Source organism: Pollicipes pollicipes, unplaced genomic scaffold, assembly GCF_011947565.3.
Source record: "Pollicipes pollicipes isolate AB1234 unplaced genomic scaffold, Ppol_2.1 Scaffold_5724;HRSCAF=6776_pilon_pilon_pilon, whole genome shotgun sequence".
Classification (NCBI taxonomy): domain Eukaryota; kingdom Metazoa; phylum Arthropoda; class Thecostraca; order Pollicipedomorpha; family Pollicipedidae; genus Pollicipes; species Pollicipes pollicipes.
The window spans coordinates 28,305,671-28,324,855 of NW_023596746.1; the positions used below are offsets into that span (position 1 = coordinate 28,305,671).

Consider the following 19,185-nt stretch of genomic DNA (forward strand, 5'->3'; position numbering starts at 1 on the left):
GCTGCGCTGACGATGGGCCCATCCGCTCCAGAAGCTGGATGAGGTGCTCCTCCCGCTGCTGCGATGCCTCCATCTGCGACGCGGTGGCATCCATCTGACGGTTGAATAGGTCGATCAGGAGCTGCACTTCCGACGGCTTCCGCTCCCCGCCCCCGTTGCTGGAGACGCTGCTCATCCTGTCGCCGGATGCCGTAACAGCACAATCACTATCACGAGCACGTCGTATCTGTCCACTCACTGACGCTTACTAACACCGATCACCGCTGTCCACACGTTACAGACCGACACGTTACAGTACACTAGTCACAGACCGACCGCGCCATGTTATGTTCTCGGTCCGTGCTCTGTCGGTACACGGCTCGGCGGAGCGTCCATACACGGCGGATCCGGGCTTAGAACTGTATCTCTTCAAATCAGGCGGGGGCAGCACTAGCGCTGCCACGTGGCCCTTCAGAACATGACAGGATCCAGCCCGCAAAAGTCCACTGTGCTGCAATGGGGATCCGGCGTGAAGCCACCAGTGCTAACATAGCTGCAATCTGCGTTTTGCTATTTTCCATTAATTTTAGACCTATACGTAAATTGTGCTTGACAATTCTACGCCCCACTATGCACAACATTGTTTGGTTCATAGCAGGAATGCTGCATAGACAACAGTGACCAAAGTATTTTGACTATTTGATTACCATTGCACCCATGTGTATCTCAAACACTGTGGTACCAGCTTCCAGCAAGAAATGAAGAGGAAGAGGGTGGGATGGCCAATAAACTACGGACATATATGTCGAAAAGTAAGGGCAATCGCATTAAGGGTGACACGTATGATACGCAACACTCCTGTCATCGCATTTCTAAATTGTATGTTCTTCGGGCATGGTCAACCTTTGTGTTACCACCAAGGCCTGCTTCGATTCTGACAACTGTTGCGTCTTCAATACATCAGTAACTGCGAGCTGTATTGACAAGTGAGCGAGGCAAGGGAAAGGAAAGGCCACAGTGTCCTTTCATTTTGTTATCGTCGATATAAAGTTTAAGACTTGATTTTTTCTAAGATGAGAAAATTTCAGCGCATCTCTCTCTCCCCCCCCCCCCCCTCTCTCTCTCTCTCTCTCTCTCTCTCTCTCTCTCTCTCTCTCTCTCTCTCTCTCTTTCTCTCTCTCTCTCTCACCCCCCACCCCACACACCCAAACCCTCACCCACACCCACACACCCACACCCACACCCACCCACACCCACACCCACCCACGCACACGCACACGCACACACCACACCCACACCCACCCACGCACACGCACACGCACACACACACACACACACACACACACACACACACACACACACACACACACACACACACACACACACACACACACACACACTACAGCAACTAATCGCAGAATGAGCCTCCAATACGCCTCCAGTACGCCATTGTTTGATTACGTCATCGTACCATGTACAACATTGATTGAGAGCCAATTGACGGCAGTTACATCTGAAAATCTTGCCCACGAACGCCAGATATGAACTACTAGATAATTGTGCTTTTCTTCGCCTTGATCACCGCATGGCTACTGGGAATGACAGTTTTGAAGGATGTTATAATAGCATCATGGATGCCTGAGTAAACTCCAAACCCCGGTGCCAACAAACACTCCCTTAAAATAAACATAAAAACATTATTCTTCTTGTTAATGAACCCAAAAATTGACCCGCAAAAGTACACGAAGTTTGGCGCACAATCAAGCTAAAAGCTCGCGGGCTTTCATGGATCAGATGTGGTGGGTTGGCGGATTGAAAATGGCCTCTCTAACCCCGACGCTGCCCATCTCGGACGTGGTCAGCATCCGGGCATATCAAACGTTTACGGCTCTGAGATCCGCCAGTACCTTGCCCTCCGCCATGAAACGGAGCCCAGGAGCAATTACTTTCTTACCATACAATTCGGTGGTTTAGAGCAAAGCCTTTTTTGTGTACGAGGGGTTGTTTTGATAGCGAGTGATTCGTTTGCCTGCGCTTCGATTTGGAGATCGCATGGGCCGCACGAAACCTGATGTTTTGGTTAACCAGGAAACATACATTTTTCTGAGGGTGACATCTTCGTCCTCGTCACAGGGTTACACGACCACGTTCGAACCGAGGGAATGAAAAAGGGATCCGGGATAGTTGAAGTCGAGCGAAGGTCATTGGCGGGGTCCCTGGACGGAGATGGGTGCCGCCCAGACACCGCTACAGGAGTGTGTAATCCTACGGCATGAGCCTGGGGCGCGCGCGAGTCGTCGGGTGCACTGGCAGCCAAAGCGTAGCGGCACTTCCATCATCGACATCCAGAGGAGCATCAGTGTCGGGGGCTGAGTCCGAATGCTTGTCAGTGCCATTCTTCATGCGCTTGCCGCGCTTTCCCAAAGTGGGGGAGCGGGAAGGGACTAACTCAGACAAAGTGCAAATGTGTGTCTCGAGAGCGATTGCCAAACAAAGGCGACGAAAACGACGAAGGCAAATGGTCAAGTCGAGCGAGCAGCCGGAAATGGAGGGACCTCTCGATGCGGAGATTGTCCCACCAGTTCGGATGGTAACACCGAATGGGTAAACGACGTGTTTTGCATGTGTGTGTGTGCGTGTGCGTGCGCGTGTGTGTGTGCGTGTGCGTGTGCGTGTGTGTGTGCGTGTGTGTGTGTGTGTGTGTGTGTGTGTGTGTGTGTGTGTGTGTGTGTGTGTGTGTGTGTGTGTGTGTTGTGTGTGTGTGTGTGTGTGTGTGTGTGTGGTGTGTGTGTGTGTGTGTGTGTGTGTGTGTGTGTGTGTGTGTGTGTGTGTGTGTGTGTGTGTGTGTGTGTGTGTGTGTGTGTGTGTGTGTGTGTGTGTGTGTGTGTGTGTGTGTGTGTGTGTGTGTGTGTGTGTGTGTGTGTGTGTGTGTGTGGTGTGTGTGTGTGTGGTGTGTGTGTGTGTGTGTGTGTGTGTGTGTGTGTGTGTGTGTGTGTGTGTGTGTGTGTGTGTGTGTGTGTGTGTGGTGTGTGTGTGTGTGTGTGTGTGTGTGTGTGTGTGTGTGTATAATCTGTCAGCAGTGACAGCCTGCCTAGGTCTAGTGGTATTCTGCTATCTGCGGACAATCACACATCAGTTCGGCGATCATTTGCTGGAAGGCGCGGCAATCGCAAAACTGTTTACCATAAGCGCAGAGCAAATGAACGTTGCAACACGCACACAACACGATATCGTGTACAACATAGAATATTTATCGGGAGCAACGGCCAGCGGTGACCCTTGGGTCGCAGGATGCACATGGCGTGGCTGCAATGGCATGGCTGGTGATTGTTGTGTGGATTGTGTTCATGGTGGAAAATTTGATCTCGTTGTGTTTTGAAGAAGTCTCTCCTTAGTTGTTTCTTTGGGGCAATCATACAGTTGCGTGGTAACTCCACGCCGCAAAAACTTATCCTTTCTTGATGCTCTCCCTTGTCGTTATTGCTGCTTCTCATAATCATCCTAAGCAGGACATGTTAGCAGCAAACACATTTTTCCACTCTCAGCATGTCAGTTGGGATTGCATAATTGCGCGATGCGTTGTGCGTGCGAGTGTGACGAAGGTAGCAGCTGGTACGGAAGGCAAAGTAAGGCAGGATGACGAATGGAGACGTGTTATCAAGGAGGATGAGAAGTGGTAGGGATTGCGGCTGGCGTCTCACTATCTATGCTGACACTGTGTGGAACAAACCGATGCTGAGAGACTGGCCGTGATGGTAGTGGCAGATGTAAAGCAATAACTAAGAAATCGTCGGATTCAGCCTGCTCCCCGCGGCGGAATGAGGCGGAGGTGGTTGTAGCAATAAACTTTTGCGCTGAGGCACGACGCCATCGTACGGAGGGCGGGAAGATTCTTAAAGGGGATATTCAAGTTTGAAGATATTAAACCAAGCATCAGATATAACAAAATAAATTACTTTTCAAGTAGGGAAGACCACTCTAGGCAATAACAAATTTATTCTTAGTAAATATGCTTCTCAGCCATTTATTGTTTGACTGCGTCATGGATTGTTTGAAGGACGATCATGTAGTGCCAAAGCAGCCGTGCGAAATTGCCACATAAGGCACTTACTGTTAGTAAATTTATATGAGAGATAACAGCACGGGCTAAATGTGTTCGCTGAGCCAAATCGTAATGGAGTCGTGTTTTGGCCCTTTCTCGATATGTTCTTGCAAATTTATCAGTGTTTTGAATGTTTATTTGTCTTCACACACTCGGTTATTGTGTTGCTTTTAAGTTATCTGGTTAGAGGTCTAATTTCCGTAATAACTCGCTAACAGCTAACAGCAACTGAAAGTGAAGAAGCCATGTCCAGTTTCTCATATAACGTAGCATAAAACGTGGAACGTGACGTGAAAAATGACGTGACGTGACGCGAAAAATTCTGTGCATCTTCGCGAGCGTATAGCTCAGAAATTTGAGGCTTTTAAGCTTTAGGAAGGGCAGACATATGAACTGCACCTAATGGTCTTCAAAATGGCTATTTCAGCTCGAAACCCCATACAAACATGGAGCGCTCCCATTCAGGTAGCTAGTAAAGCATATTTCTAAATAAAAAAGCAAACAAACAAAAACCAATTTTAAGAGCAAATCACTTGGGGTGGAGGAGGGGGGGGGAGGGGTGCACAATTTCGGCCATTTGAAGCTCCGGTAACATACAAGCAAAAAATGCATAATTCGCCAATCTTCCACACATACCAGCAGTTCCACAAGTTTTCATATTTCAGTTGTTTAGCTGGATCCGGTGGTCTTCGTCAGCTACAATCAGCGGCGGACTCAGAGGGAGGAGAGGAGGGGGTGGGGTGGGGCGTACAACCATGGCCTTCGCCTCTCGGGGCGAAGGGGCATCAAAATATCGTGGTGAAAAGGTACCAAAATCCTCATTTCGGATCAACAAAACGCTTATTTTTGAAACACGTCAATGTTCAGGGCCACCACAAATGGCCACAAATTTTCATGTCCAACTTACAAATCAAATCAATTGCCCTCTAGCAATAGAGTGAACTAAACCACGTGGGTCATTCCAGCGGAATAAAATTTACCAATTAAAAGTAGCCATGTGAGAATAAATCGGTTGACATCCGGGGACTATTTCGTGAGGGGGGATGCCCCACAATGAATAGTGACCCCTCACTTGATGAAATTCTGGATCCGCCCCTGGCTACAACGCGAAGGCGCAGATCATTTCCGTTCTGGGCCCTTGTTCAAATATACTATCTACGAAAATGTGATTCTGCCTGTACGTCTGTCTGTCTGCATGTCGCCTGTTGCTCGCTGACCCGGCCGCAGGTCATATAGAGAGCAGGAAGAGCCATACATTTCCACAGCATATTGGTACGACCATTTGTAGTGTACATGCGTGCTGACTTATCAGTACGGCAATTGTTGGGCGCCTCACGCTGTGGCTGTTGGAAATTTCCGTCTTTAACCACATAGAGCTACCAATATTCCCATTAATCGTATGCATGGGTGAAACAGGTTGAGTAAACGTCAACCAATCGAAAAGAGGTGCGTTTTGTTGTGCAAACAACGATGAATATCGAGATCCCGATTTGCAGAACACAGACTTTACCTGAATAGTGCCCATGTGCTGGTGCTCTCGGTTTGCCGGTATGTTGTGACCGTCGTTTGAACTTTACACGGATTCATTTGCACGCCGTATTATGAGAGGTCGGTCTATTCCTGCGCTTTACCTTTGTGTTATATGGTAGCATCTTTAGGCCATGACACTTACAGCGCAGCAGCTTCATTTATTCATCTGAATGAGTCACCCGCGTGCAGGGGGTTTTGCGGTTGGGCGTTGGGCTGGTGGTGGGTGTGCGTGGGGCTTGGTGTCTGCTTATCCCTGCGTAAACACCGTATATTTGCAAAACATCGCGCAGTCCACTGAGCGGACGGAGGCTCCAAGTTCTTACCGTTGTTTGCAGGTATGTGTGGACGTTGCGTCCAGTAGTGTTCATGCCTAGCTTTCACTGCAGCGAGGGAAAGTTCACGTCGCCAAAGTAATGTCACTACGTATATTGTGCATTTGTTATGTTCTGGTGTGCAAAAGCTGGCAGACTTGTTAGTGGATGATATATTTTGGGCAGGTTTGATCCTGCCCTAAATGCAGCAGCCAACTCATCTGTCTGGGGCAGCAGCCAAGAATGTCATCATGGGATTGGTCTCCAAGAGTTTCCAGATGAGCTAACCCGCACCTTCTTGTTGCTTGTTACCATTACCATTATAGATGGTCAAAATTGCACTGAAATTACCATATAACATGCTATCTTCAATTACCATATAACATACAAGATACTATCTTTGAATTTGCAATTATAATCATTTTACATTGCTAGTTGTTAAATTGAGCTGGAAATTGCATCAAGCATGTCGCAATGTCAACATTAAAGATTCCAGACTTCAGAGTCACCCTGCTGACTGCCATATTTTGTTTGGTTGCTTGCAACTTGGGTACCCATTTAGCGCAAACAGGCGAGCAGGCAAGAACAAAAAGCACTGTGCTTGTGCAAGATGATATGCCCAAGTACTTCAATTTAACTGGTGGATCTTGGTCTATGAGGGCTTTTCTTGTAGCTGCATGCAAGGCAAGACAGGATGCTATGGCAGTGATTAGGACAACTATGATGCATTTGGGACAATCATGGGGCATTAGGCCTTTAAGCTACCATGGTCTTTGCAAATTATCCTTACCTTACCTTACCTTATGGTTATTGGGAATTGGAAGAGCATTCCAGTCATTGACAACACAACCCTCCGTATGACAGATGAGAGTCCTAGCTCAGGTTTTCTGACCTTCCATTGGTGTCCTCTCGTCACCTGGGAGTCGTGGCTTGTCAGGAACTCCTCTTCTGATAGTGACATGCCTCCGTGAAACAGCTGAACTGCCGTGAACTATCGGCCCTTTATGTTTTTGCATGCTTCATTGCATATTGCTGTTGTGCTCAATCTCAGCTCCAGTTTGTTACTTGTCTGAATTCCCCAGTGCATTGGGTGGCAGAACTATGCCAAGACACTAGATTTTAAATTGGTTCTATAGTTGCAAACTTGAACTAATTTTTCAAAAAAAGCTCTACTGTTCTAAAGATCTCATTTATAACTAAATTTATGCAGGTTAGGTGCTAGGTTAGTTTCAAGGATGTGTATGGAACCTGAGGTAGGCCAATCTCAACAGGCCCATGGTGCTCTTTGTTGGCCAGATATCTTTATATCTTTTTAGGTTTTAGGCATTATTTTCAGTGACTGATTCTAGCAAAACCACAAGTTAAATGACATTTTGTTAACTCACCATGAGTGGCTAAATATCATACTAAATAATAAGAAACTGTAGATTAGCATTGTTGGTAGCCTAAAAATGTGACCTCTTCACCTCTTCCAGGGTGACATAACCTTTGTGTTGTTAAAAAAGTCATCAACCATAATACTTTTAGTTTTCAGAGGGCCTGTGGTATGTTCATAGACATTGTAATAAGAGCATGCATGATCAACTACATGCCAATCTTATTGTTAACATAAAGAGCTGAAATATAAATATGTGTATGTCTTGTGTAGTTCCAGGTGTCAACTGTGACCCAGTGCACTCCTGAATATGCTATTATGTTTTTGATATTGATCCAATTATAGAAAATATGTCAGAGTTAGAGCATGCCATTTGGGTCACACCAATGGAACATCATAGCATTTGATCATTACCAGTGGCATAGCCGGTATTTTTACATGGGGGGGGGGGGGGGCTACAATCAGTAGATTGCTCTTTTGAACCCTTGTTTGCTTGTCCCTATTGTTGCACTTACCTATATTTATTTGCTTTCAATAGTGTAGGGCACACACTGGGGTCTTCAGGCTCAGTGCTTTGGTAGTGAGTTGGCCATGTTCAGTACTGGGGGATTTAGCCTCTGGGTGGGGGGGGGGGGGGAGGGGGGGGGGAAGGGGTCCTTCTTGCCTGCCAGGTATGGTGACAGGTACTCTGTGGTCCTTCATCACCTTTTTGTTATCTACTTCTTGTTCGGAATCTATGTGATGTCACCTGGTTTCCGCGTCGTTCTGACCATTTTAACGCACGCGAATTAAAGAGGGTGTCTGACATTTGTATGGAATTTTGAATGGAAATGGCCATCTTGAAGGCCATTTGGTGCAGTTGACGGCCCTGCCCTTTTGAAGACCTAAACGCCTTTAGGCTCTGCGCTGCACGCCTCCCCCCCCCCTCCCCACAAAGTTGTGCAGACTATTTCGACCACTTCAAGAGACTTTTTCCAGATCACCCAGGCATCCATGACGCCATCATGACACGTCATTCAAATCCTGCTATTCCATTGGCCGCGCGGCGATCAAGGCCAAGAAAAATACGATTGTCGAGTCGTTCATATCTGGCGTTTGGGAGCTCGATTTCCAGATATGACGGCCGTCAATTGGCTCTGAATCAATGTTGTGCAAGGCACGATGATGCATTGAGGAGCATAGTCACTAAACATAGAAATTGTGCTGTTTGGACCAGCCTTCTCCAATTAAAATTTACCAAGTTTTATAAGTGAGTTGATTTGATCATATCTGATATCTGCTTCAGTATCTTCAAACACGGAACATTTCCTTTAAATGGGGCTGATCAAATCAATATCTTGCAGGGCAAAAACGCCGAGAAATACCCTTACCTCACATGTTAATGGGTTGCGGAAAGTAAAATATATTGCGGCATGAATAATCATCTGTCACCGAGTTGGTACAGACTATGCTGCATATTTGTCCCTGTTTATAAACCAGATAGGACCAAGGAGTGTATTGCGTCATGAAGCGTGATAACGCGTCAGCCCGCAGCGCAAGTGTCCGCCTGTCGGTGAGGCCTCATTGTTCGCCCCTGGATGGTCCGGATCCACTCGGAAAGCTCATCACTGCTACGAACTGGACACCCTGCTGACGCAAACGGTGCAGGAGACGCTCCCCGAGCGCACCGAAGGATCGGTCAGCGTCCGTGACCTGCTCCCCGCGTCACGTGTGTCGAGCGCCGAGAGGGGCAGCGCCGTGGCATGTGACCGCCTGCGCGTGCGCCAAGTCCGGCCGCCGGCATCTGGTGCTCGATGTCTTCAGCGCCCGGCAGCTGCAGCCGACGGCACACGCGCAGCCGCCTCGGCTGGAGCTGGCGCCCGCCGCGCAGCCGGCGGCGCGGCAGCTGTCGCCCGTCGCGCAGCCGCCGCTACGGCCGCATTTGGCAGACGAAGCCGCCCTTGATGGTGTGACAGAAGTCGTCGTCCCACTGGCCGGGCGCGGCCCACGAGTGATTAGCGAGCGACAGGGCCACGCAGTGCTGGTTGCTGGCGGTGTTGTCCGGCTGGTTCGGTCCCCACGGCACGAACGCGGCCGGTGTGCCGTCCAGCCAGCGGAAGGCGCCCTCGCCGAACAGGTCGGTCATGCCGACCCATAGCTCGCCGGACGCCTGCATCAGCCCGTGCCGCAGGACGAGCTGGTTGAGTCGGGCCGTGGTGATGGTGGCGAGGTCGGCGCCGGGCGCGTGCCGCGCGCACCAGACCCGCGCCAGGTGCCAGCTGGCTGGCAGTTCGGCGCTGCTCACCACGCGGTAGCATCGGCCGGCGTCGGGCCACCAGGAGGCGGGGCAGGGGCGGTCCGACTCGTCGGTGCCGGTACCGGTGCCGGTGCCGTTGCCGGTGCCGTTGCCGGTTGCTGATGGCCGCCGCCGACGGTTCGCACCCGCGAGGATGCGGTATCCACAGCCGCAGCGCCAGCAGCACGGTCAGCAGCAGCATCGCTGTTGGAGACTGGCGCAGCCAGTGGCGGCCGCTGGGAGCACCGCGGCCGCCGCGCCGCACAGTGCGCCCGCCGCGGACGAAGCTGGCCAAAACACGACGCCGCCGCCGGTCCATGCGGCGTGTCTCATTTGTCTCTCTGCTCGGGAAGTTGGTATAAATGGGACAATTTCGGAGGCATTGAAATCGATAGCGGACTATAGGATCTAAGAGTCGAGATGCGGTCTTAAGAACTTCATTATTTTCAGTATTGCGCACCTTCTTCTGTGATTACTCGAAGACCTTATGATGCGGATCGAAATGCCCGCAGACTACTCACTATAAGCATCAAATTTATGGCGTCAGACCTGAACTAAACCATTTTCACGAGGGGTTTTCACGAGGGGCATGCGTCCTGCTTGAAACTTAGTTTCGAATGCTCCTGGCGGCGCAGCTTTTGGCCAATATCTACGGCCGATCAAGGTGGCACAAGCCCATAAACACTGTACGCTCGGGCGGTTAGCTGACGTTTCCCAGTTAGTCGTACCACACGGCGACGCTCACCAGCACTGATCACAAACAGAGAGGCGTCGCCGTAGCGAAGCGCCAGGGGGGGGGGGGGGTCATGGGACGCAAACACGGAATCGAACTGAACCTGGACACTGACTGACGTACCAGGGCGCTGAGCAAAGTCGGGTGGCGTCGAAGGCAGCGCCTAAATCAGCGGCTGGAGCGCTGAGAGGGCTTGCGCCGCCTCGCGTGCTTGCTCGAAGTGGTGGTTACGCTGGACTCGGGCGTGCAAGGCTCAGCAGTTGCAGCTATCTGTTTTGAAATTCCATGGCTCAGTCGTGTCGAATATTGATGATTCTTGTCACGCGGTGATACACGTACCACATACAGCTTTCGCTCGGGCGTCTGTCTGGGTACATGCGTGTTGAGCAGTGCAAGACGGGCGTCCGCGGGTGTGAGACCGGTCTTTCTCCTGCCAGATGTGCCACTGGCGCATCCATTGTGTTCAGCGAATAGTCATTTGCAATCTGTCAACACTGGTTGGCCCTTCGGATTAGTTCGGAAATTGGAGATAACTTCTTGGAAGCAACTTCAGCAGCTGCCGCTTGAAACATCGCTTGGCTCCGGAATAATGCATCTAGTTAATGATCAACCGAACGGGCCAATCTAAAACGAAGCCAGGTGTTGCTTTTCTCGCTATAATTTTGTTGAGGAGATTTTCGTCGAGCTTGCTGTCACAGCTTGTCTCTCTCACACGCTGCGCTCGGTCCCCAGCTTGTAAGCGCCACTCTGACAGCTGCCACTCTCTTCCAGACGCGAGCAGTGAAAATGAGTGAGAAGATGGCGGGCGACCCATCCGTGTTCCAGGAAACCTTCCAATCCATAGTCCAGCAAAACATAGACGACTTCGAGATGGAGAGGGAGGAGGCGGTCACCGATGCCCTGCAGCAGCTGGTCGCCCAGGTGATGGAAGTGATCAGCTGTTGTCTCTTTGATAGGGGCGGTCTGCACGGTAGTTTCGACCTTTGACGGAGCTACTTTCCCGATGTGGCGCCGTCGCTTCCTGCCCGCTGCGCCAACTGGTCCGAATCCCCCTCCGCCGCCCGTGAAAATATTTGCTGAGAGCAAAGGTGTGCTTTCTCGAGGCCTCGGAATTGCCCTCGTTATCCGTCTTGCCTGCTCGTCACCTTGTTGTTCCTTGCGTGTAAGAGGGTACATCGGCTCCTTTATTACTCCCCAACTTGGCTGTGTGCATCGCTGCAGCAGCAGGGGGCCACTCCCGTCCGGTGGGCGGCCTCGCCAAGCTGGAAGTCACTGCGGCGCTGAACCAGCTGAGGTCGGGATCAGGTCGATGACGGCGTGTGCTCTGCATGGATCGGCGTGCGGCGCTGATGTCGCCTCCGTGAGCCCATGCGGCAGCGCTGTCCGGGCGGTGGCTCGGGGTTCTGGTGCGCCGGGGCGGTCGCCGACCGACACAGGTCCGTGAAGGCGTTTGTGTGGAGCGGGTCCGGTCGTGCGCTTCTTTTGAAGCGTGGACATTTACACCAAAACTGAAATATACCTGTGAAATAATGCGTGAAAAATGTACACGCTGTGCTGATGCTTGGCTGAAGTGGATGGGAAATAATGATGAACGAATGTACACGCTGTGGTAATGTATAGCTGAGGTGGATGGCAAATAATTGTGAACAAATGTACACGCTGTGCTGATGCTTAGCTGAGGTGGAGAGCCATTCAATTCTGAATCTTAGAAACGCCATTGATGTGGGATACTGTTATTCCCGTCTTTGTTTGTGGCTCTTTTGCCTGGTCAGTGTTGGAGAGACAGTCGTCCACCGGATGCGTATTCACTTGCCACTCCTTCAGTCGAAGATATTCCACCCTCACCTTGGCGTGGCCTTCCTCACGATGCAAGTTTGAGAATTGCTGTGTTCTGCAAGAGGACAAGTGTGGTCTGTGCTAAGCCTTAGAAGTGTCTTAAATGAAATGGGACAGGTTTTAGCAGTTGGTAGATGATATTTGTTTCCATTTTTACGTGGACGGGGGTGCCTTTAATGTTCAATCCAGGGAATGAAACGAACACTCGGACGCCGTTCCTGACTGAATTTTCAAATTTCTCTCCACTCAGACATGAGTTTGACACATGAGGCAGACAGACATGGGCGGACACTATGTCAGTAGAGCACAGTCCAAAAGCCCATGGACTTGCGGATCAAACATCAATCATCGGTTACACAGCTGTAGTTGGCTGGGAACGCCGCACTCCTGCTGTGGCCACTACACGGTGACGTGACGCACGGCTCGGCCTGGGCGTGCCTAAGCTGGATCAGTCTGGTGTGTTTCGAATGTTATCGCAATCGGCCCGGGAGCTTTCGAGAAAGTTTTGGCCAGCGCCTTGCCCTCAGACGCGGCCGGAAGTCGCACTAAGCCGTGCGCTTTGAAGGCTGGTATTCTTGAATGATTAATCAACCGAGGTGTTAAATGCCAAGGTGCAACTGATGGATGACTAATACCCTCAGGCTGACTCTCGCAGCTGTGGTTGGACGAAGTTTGACGGGATGCATTGTGTCGTACGTCCTTGCTACCGAGCTCGCTGAATCTGTGCGGCTTGTGACTGGCGGTGGCCGTCCCGCGCCACCATCCTGACACTCTCGCCGCCCCGTCGCAGGGCGTAGACACCCGCTTCATCGTGGCGGACGAGCGGGCGGGCGACGTTCCGACACTGATCGCCGAGCTGGCGGCGCTGGCGGCCGAGCCGGAGCCGTCCGAGGCGCAGCGGCTGCAGCTGGCGGCGCAGCTCGAGCGACTGCGCCAGTTCTGCGCGGCCGGCCTGCCGGAGCGTTGTCTGGCCGGCCGGCGCGGCGCGTACCCGGCCCTGCTCGCCTGTCTGGAGCCGGGCCGACCGGCGGCCGCCGCCGCGCTGCGCACGCTCGCCGCCCTGCAGGACGGCCAGCCGGACCTGTTCCAGCCGGCTGACTGCGCGTTGCTGCTGCGCCAGCTGCGCCAGCTGCCGGCCGAGACGCTGGCCTGGGCGGCGGCCGTCACGCTGCGCCACGAGGCCAACCGGCAGGCGCTGGCCGACGCCGGCCTGCTGGCCGAGCTGGCCGAGCGACTGTGCGACGCCGACACCGAGCGCAGCCAGCTGCCCGCCGTCTGCGCCCTGCTGCGCCACATGACGCTGGACGACGACGTGCGCGTGCCGTACGGCCGCGCGCACGAGCACGCGCGCCAGCTGGTGGCCGAGCACGGCCTCCTGGACGCGCTGCTGGAGCTGCTAAAAGGTGCCGGCCGGCCGCGAGGCCGGTGGCGCAGCCAAGGGCGGGGGCTCGTAGAACCATAGCCCTCCCCCGTCAGGTTCGAGTGCAGTTTTTCACCACGACGTAACTCAACATACTTCCAGAATCTGATGATCAGGAAAACTATTTTGGTTTTGAATTTGATAGAAAATACCATGGTCAGTGACTTGTGGAGCCAAACAGCCGTAATTTAGTAGCAAGACTAGCGGATATAGCTCAGTGAATAGATGTCGTACCAATCTGAAACAACCGTTGTAGACACCAGAGGGAACTAACATCGATAGCTCATTGATACGCTAGATACCGTGCCAGTTAGCGCTTGTTGGATTTGTGGGTCTGTTCGCAGTTCGCGGGTACTGGCAATGGGACTGGGACTCGCTCGTGAAAAATGGACTCCATCGCAATTCATGGTAGCTCGGCCGCAAATTCTGGCTGTGCCTCTGCGGACCCCTCTGGGGACGGAATCGTGGCTGGTCTCGAGGCTTTGCGCAAATTACGACCTGATTTTAGCGGCGAGATTTAACCTGCAGCGATCTGACTTTGCAGTTGACGAGCCAGTGCAATTTGACGTCATGGTCGGATGCTTCGAAACATTGAGTTTGATCACAGTTATGGGAAAGTAATGCTTACATTGCTTACATTCAAGGTCGTGTGAAGGCTTGCAACATATCACTGGCTCGATCTTCCACTGCGCGGACTGTACCACTCGCTTGAAGGCTTCCATAAGTTTTACTTCAACATCGTATCAACCATTTCAGCTTACAGCATTTCCTGTGTTCTGGCTGGGCTCGTTGCTGTAATGTTCAAGCAGCTTAAGTCTGTGATTTCTCCAAGCTGAACACCCCGCCAACGGCCGTCAGTTGTGTGTCCGCCGGCGGCGGAACGGGTGACCCGTGGCCCGTGACCCGTGACCCGTGCCCGTGCCTGTGCCTGTGCCTGTGACCCGTGGCCCGGTTCACAGGAGCGGTGGACGAGCCGGCGCTGTCAGCCGAGCTCATCCACACGTGCACAAAGCTGTGCGTGCGCCAGGAGTTCTGCGAGCAGTTCGCCGGCGGCGGCGGCCTGCACACGTTGCTGGAGACCATGCGTCGCTCACCGAGCCACACGGTGAGTGGCGGGGCCGGCGTCCGCTGGCTCCCACAGCCGCACCACGGCCGCGGGGTGGCTCTGGACCTCGGGTTTCGAGGGTGGCAGGCGTTCGTCATGTTTCCCGCGTGCCGTTAGCGAGGCGGCCAGCCGTTCGCGACGCCCGGCATGGGAGCGGACAGCGCGTGCAGGCAGAGTCGTGTTGCCGCCGCCCGGCTCGGAGAAGTTTCGCCTTGCTCCGGATTGGCCGCCGGGGCTGCCGCTCAGCTGTCTCGCGGCGGCGCCGGAGGGACGCACGAGCGAGGTGCTGGTCCATCGTTGCTTCCGCGCTTCTGTTCAGATCGGCCATTGGCGACGCCTCGCAACGGCGCGCTAGTGCGTGTGACGGCTAGCTCGTTCGAGTGTTGTCTGACGGCTAGTTTTTGTCTTGTCTGCCGGCCAGCTTGCTTGTGTTGGTCGGCGCTCCGCGGTCGTGCGGCGGTTTCGGAGTACGGCACGGCGTCGCTCTGCTTCAGGCGCTGGTCGGCCGGGCCTTTTTCCTCATCCGGACGCTTGCCGGCTGTGACAAGGTGAAGCGGGCCATCATGGACGAGGGCGCGGCGGAGGTCATCACCGCCGCACTCGACACGCTCAAGGTCGGTGCGGCGAGGCTGTCGGTCTGGCTCCGATGCCGTTGGATTTGACCGCCATAGCCGTTGTCATCGGCCTCCAGCACCGCTCCAGCCCAATGTGTTGAGGCGTGGCGGAAAGCTGCTGTATCTGACAACCTATTGGCATTTTCAGTGTTAGCACTCGGCCGGTAAGAACGGGTGCGTGAGCTCCGTAATTGGTGGCCGACTGAGAAAGGATGATGTAGAATTGCCTGTCTGTCCTCAGACGAAGGCGCACGTGCGCCTGGCTGTCGTTGGCAATGGTGCTGGTGTATTGGTACTGTAGCCTTTTCCCTGCTCTCGTCAGGCAATGGTGCTAGTGTATTGGTGTTGTGGCCTCTCCTTGCTGTCGTTGGCAATGGTGCTGGTGTATTGGTGCTGTAGCCTTCTCCCTGCTCTCGTCAGGCAATGGTGCTAGTGTATTGGTGTTGTGGCCTCTCCTTGCTGTCGTTGGCAATGGTACTGGTGGTCGTTGGCAATGGTGCTGGTGTATTGGTGCTGTAGCCTTCTCCCTGCTCTCGTCAGGCAATGGTGCTAGTGTATTGGTGTTGTGGCCTCTCCTTGCTGTCGTTGGCAATGGTACTGGTGTATTGGTGCTGTAGCCTTCTTGTCAGGCAATGGTGCTGGTATATTGGTGCTGTAGCCTTCTCCCAGCTCTCGTCACGCAATGGTGCTGGTGTATTGGTGCTGTAGCCTTCTCCCTGCTCTCGTCAGGCAGTGGTGCTGGTGTACTGGTGCTGTAGCCTCTCTGTGCTGTCACTAGGCTCTCTGCTGCCGTCAGGCAATGGTGCTGGTGTGTTGGTACTCCAGCCTCTCTCCGCTGTCGCCAAGTGAAGGTGCTGGTGTTTTGGTGCTGTAGCCTCTCTTTGCCGTCGTCAGACGAGGGTGCTGGTGTTTTGGTGCTCCAGCCTCTCCCTGCTGCCGCCAGGCGAAGGTGCTGGTCTGCGAGTCGGCGTTCGCGGCGATCGGTGCGCTGACGCTGCGCAGCCAGGAGAACGCCGCCGCCCTGGCCGCGGCCGACGCCATACCGGTCATCGTGGCCGCCATGGAGCTGCACCTGGGCGAGCCCAAGACCCAGGTGAGACCACCGGAGGCCTCTATCGGCCGGGCAGGGAACCACAGCGTTTGTCGGGGATACCTAGATAGAGCTGAAGTGTGTATTGTCATTGTGGCTATAAGACTCTGTCAGCTGCCGAGGCTGTATGGTGTCGTCTGCGCCTCGTCCTGGCAGGAAGGGTGGGTGCCGCGGGGAATAGAACCGGTACCTCTGGTACAGACACGCAGCTTAACCACGGCACTAGTGGCACATGATTGGCTCATCGAAACTAGTTTGTTTCCCGGGGCCGGCCAGCATGGGAGTCATCTGCAGCATGCAGACAGTGCAGGGCAACGTTCATATGGCGTTGATTTCGGTTTAGATATGTATGGATCTGATTCGTAACGGAAGCTGATTCAAAATACCCGAGTGTATTTTTTTACTGATAATTATATATGGTTAGACATATAGTGGATTGTTGGCAGCCTATTTTTCCATTGCGTTGGATATGGTGTCCCACTTTGATCTCTACTTGTAACTGGATTAACGTAGTCATGACCTTTGTCTTGTCACACAAGTGGTGTCCCCACTTGCCACACGTGGTGTCCTCACTTTGAATCCTACTTGTAAGTGGCTTAATGTCGTGACCTTTGCCTTATCACCCAGGTGCCATGACTGGCATTGCCACTTACCTTAAGGCAATTTCTGGAGCCATTATTGCATAAGTTCATGGTGCGCTTATAAGTTCAGAGACGCATCAGTCACTTTATTTCATCCACTTCGATGGTTGGATCTTGATGTCTTGGCCTGTACCCGTTACATCACTGCTTCCACCCCTTCCAAAATCCGTCGCTGATTGTGCCCCCATTCCTGCACGCGCTCACATCAGCATTCAGGCACGTGTGCAGAGTGTCATGCCGACTTATATACTTGATTATCTTTCCGACTGAACTGTTGCTGTATGACCGTGCAGTAGAAGTGCCCGAAATCGTCCTCCTCTCCGCCCTTCCCGACTGAACTATTGGCACCGTCCAGCGTGTTCTGTTGCCACACACGGTCAGTTACAGGGACGAGTGACGCATCGTCGCCTTTAGGACTGTTCCTCTGTTCCGTGACCGACAGAGTGGCGTGTTGGGCCCCGTCGGTGTATCATAGGGCCAGAGACGACTGGTCCAGCCGGCGTTTGGTCCAAGCTGATGCCGTAGTCCAGACCGGCCTCCATGCCCGCTGTTAGACTGACGGACCGGACGCGTCGAACCGTTCAGACTGGTGGGCCAGTCAGGCTGACCATCGAGACTTGGCCCGCTGTTCAGCCCGCCTGACTGACTGACTAAGTGACTGACTGACTGACCGACCGACCGGCCGGCGTCTGACTGAACGCCGTCTCCCGCAGAAGCTGGCCTGCATGGCCGTCAGGAACATGGTATCGCGCAGCCCTGAGCTGCGGCCCGTCTTCAGGGAGCTGAACATTGAGCAGCTGATCAACCAGGTGCTCCAGGCGCACGGACCGAAGGTGAGCAGACGCTGACGGAGTACCCCAGGCGCACGGACCGAAGGTGAGCAGCCGCCAACAGAGGGCTTCAGGCGCACGGACCGAAGGTGAGCAGCCGCCGACAGAGGGCTTCAGGCGCACGGACCGAAGGTGAGCAGACGCCGGCAGAGTACTCCAGGCGCACGGACCGAAGGTGAGCAGCCGCCAACAGAGGGCTTCAGGCGCACGGACCGAAGGTGAGCAGCCGTCGACAGAGGGCTTCAGGCGCACGGACCGAAGGTGAGCAGAGCCGACGGAGTGCTCCAGGCGCACGGACCGAAGGTGAGCAGAGCCGACGGAGTACTCCAGGCGCGCGGACCGAAAGTGAGCAGCCGCCAACAGAGGGCTTCAGGCGCACGGACCGAAGGTGAGCAGACGCCGGCAGATGGCTTTAGACATGTTAGGAGGGAGAATCACAGCACAGAGGACGGAGCCCACGTTGGGACGAAGTGATAGGGTTTTAAAAGGATGGGGTGCAAACGCGACTTAGTGCAAGCAGGTCATGAAGATCTTGTGAGCATCAGCAGTCGCCCGGCCACGTGTTGCTGAGCGGCCAGCACGGAGCCTGCTGCTGGCTATCCGGAGGTCAGGACACCGCGCCAGGCAGCCTCAGTGCTGGCTGTGGTGTCCCTTGCGGCGCTGGCCGGCTGCTCAGCTTCGCCCTCGATCCACCAGGTGGACGCGGAGGCGCGGGCGGCTCTGCGCGACCTCGACTGCCAGGTGACGCTGAAGGAAGAGTGGACGGGCCGCGGCGGCGCGCTCACCACCGGCCGCATCACGGAGCCGGAGCGTCCGGACGCCTAGCCGCCGCCGTCGCTGCTGAAGATGATGCCGGCGCAGCCTGTGATACTAACGCCCCGAGGTGCTCCCGTCATCGCCCAGGCCGGCCAGCACGCTGTGATACTCGCCTCTCTCGCACCACGCCGCCTGCCCGGCGGACTCGGCCGCTTCAACTCATGTTTGTGTTTTTGGTACGTGTGTGGTTTTAATATATTTTTGCACGAAATCGGGCTGGCGGGAATGCCGCGCGCAAATCGGGCAGTAACTACCTCTGTTGGCTGATGGTTGATGGTGATGTCTTCGTCGTAACGTTAAACGCACATTATTCTCAACCATTCCAGGGTGAGTGAGTTAGTCGTGTGTGAAAAAGTGCGAAAAGAGTGTGAAAAACAACTGCGTTTCTAGTGGATACCTTCCTCTCACACTAAGGTTATTCCCCAATATATAAATTCCAGCCATACTGTTGTGTGTATATTGCTAAGAAAACAGACGCGGCTTCATGCCAGCCAGTCCGCCACCCTCCATGTTCTATTCAATTGTATT

At 53.6% G+C, this 19,185-nt stretch overlaps 1 protein-coding gene across 1 annotated transcript; it reads left to right on the forward strand.

Annotated features, from left to right (window-relative positions):
* Positions 1-5,819: 5,819 nt before the first annotated feature.
* LOC119102905 (armadillo repeat-containing protein 6) lies at positions 5,820-19,094 on the forward strand. The gene is made up of 9 exons (XM_037226355.1): positions 5,820-5,946; positions 11,077-11,226; positions 12,932-13,027; positions 13,370-13,544; positions 14,521-14,666; positions 15,161-15,280; positions 16,224-16,373; positions 17,725-17,844; positions 18,538-19,094. Exons 2-9 carry the CDS (start codon positions 11,092-11,094, stop codon positions 18,664-18,666), a joined length of 1,071 nt encoding a protein of 356 aa, XP_037082250.1. The 5' UTR covers positions 5,820-5,946; positions 11,077-11,091; the 3' UTR covers positions 18,667-19,094.
* Positions 19,095-19,185: the final 91 nt, after the last annotated feature.

Excerpts from the sequence above, each read along its gene's own strand:
- LOC119102905 (XM_037226355.1), top strand. The coding sequence starts at position 11,092 with ATGAGTGAGAAGATGGCGGGCGACCCATCCGTGTTCCAGGAAACCTTC. Across the intron at positions 13,545-14,520 it reads GCTGCTGGAGCTGCTAAAAG|GAGCGGTGGACGAGCCGGCG; the intron begins GTGCCGGCCGGC and ends CCCGGTTCACAG. Across the intron at positions 16,374-17,724 it reads TGGGCGAGCCCAAGACCCAG|AAGCTGGCCTGCATGGCCGT; the intron begins GTGAGACCACCG and ends CGTCTCCCGCAG.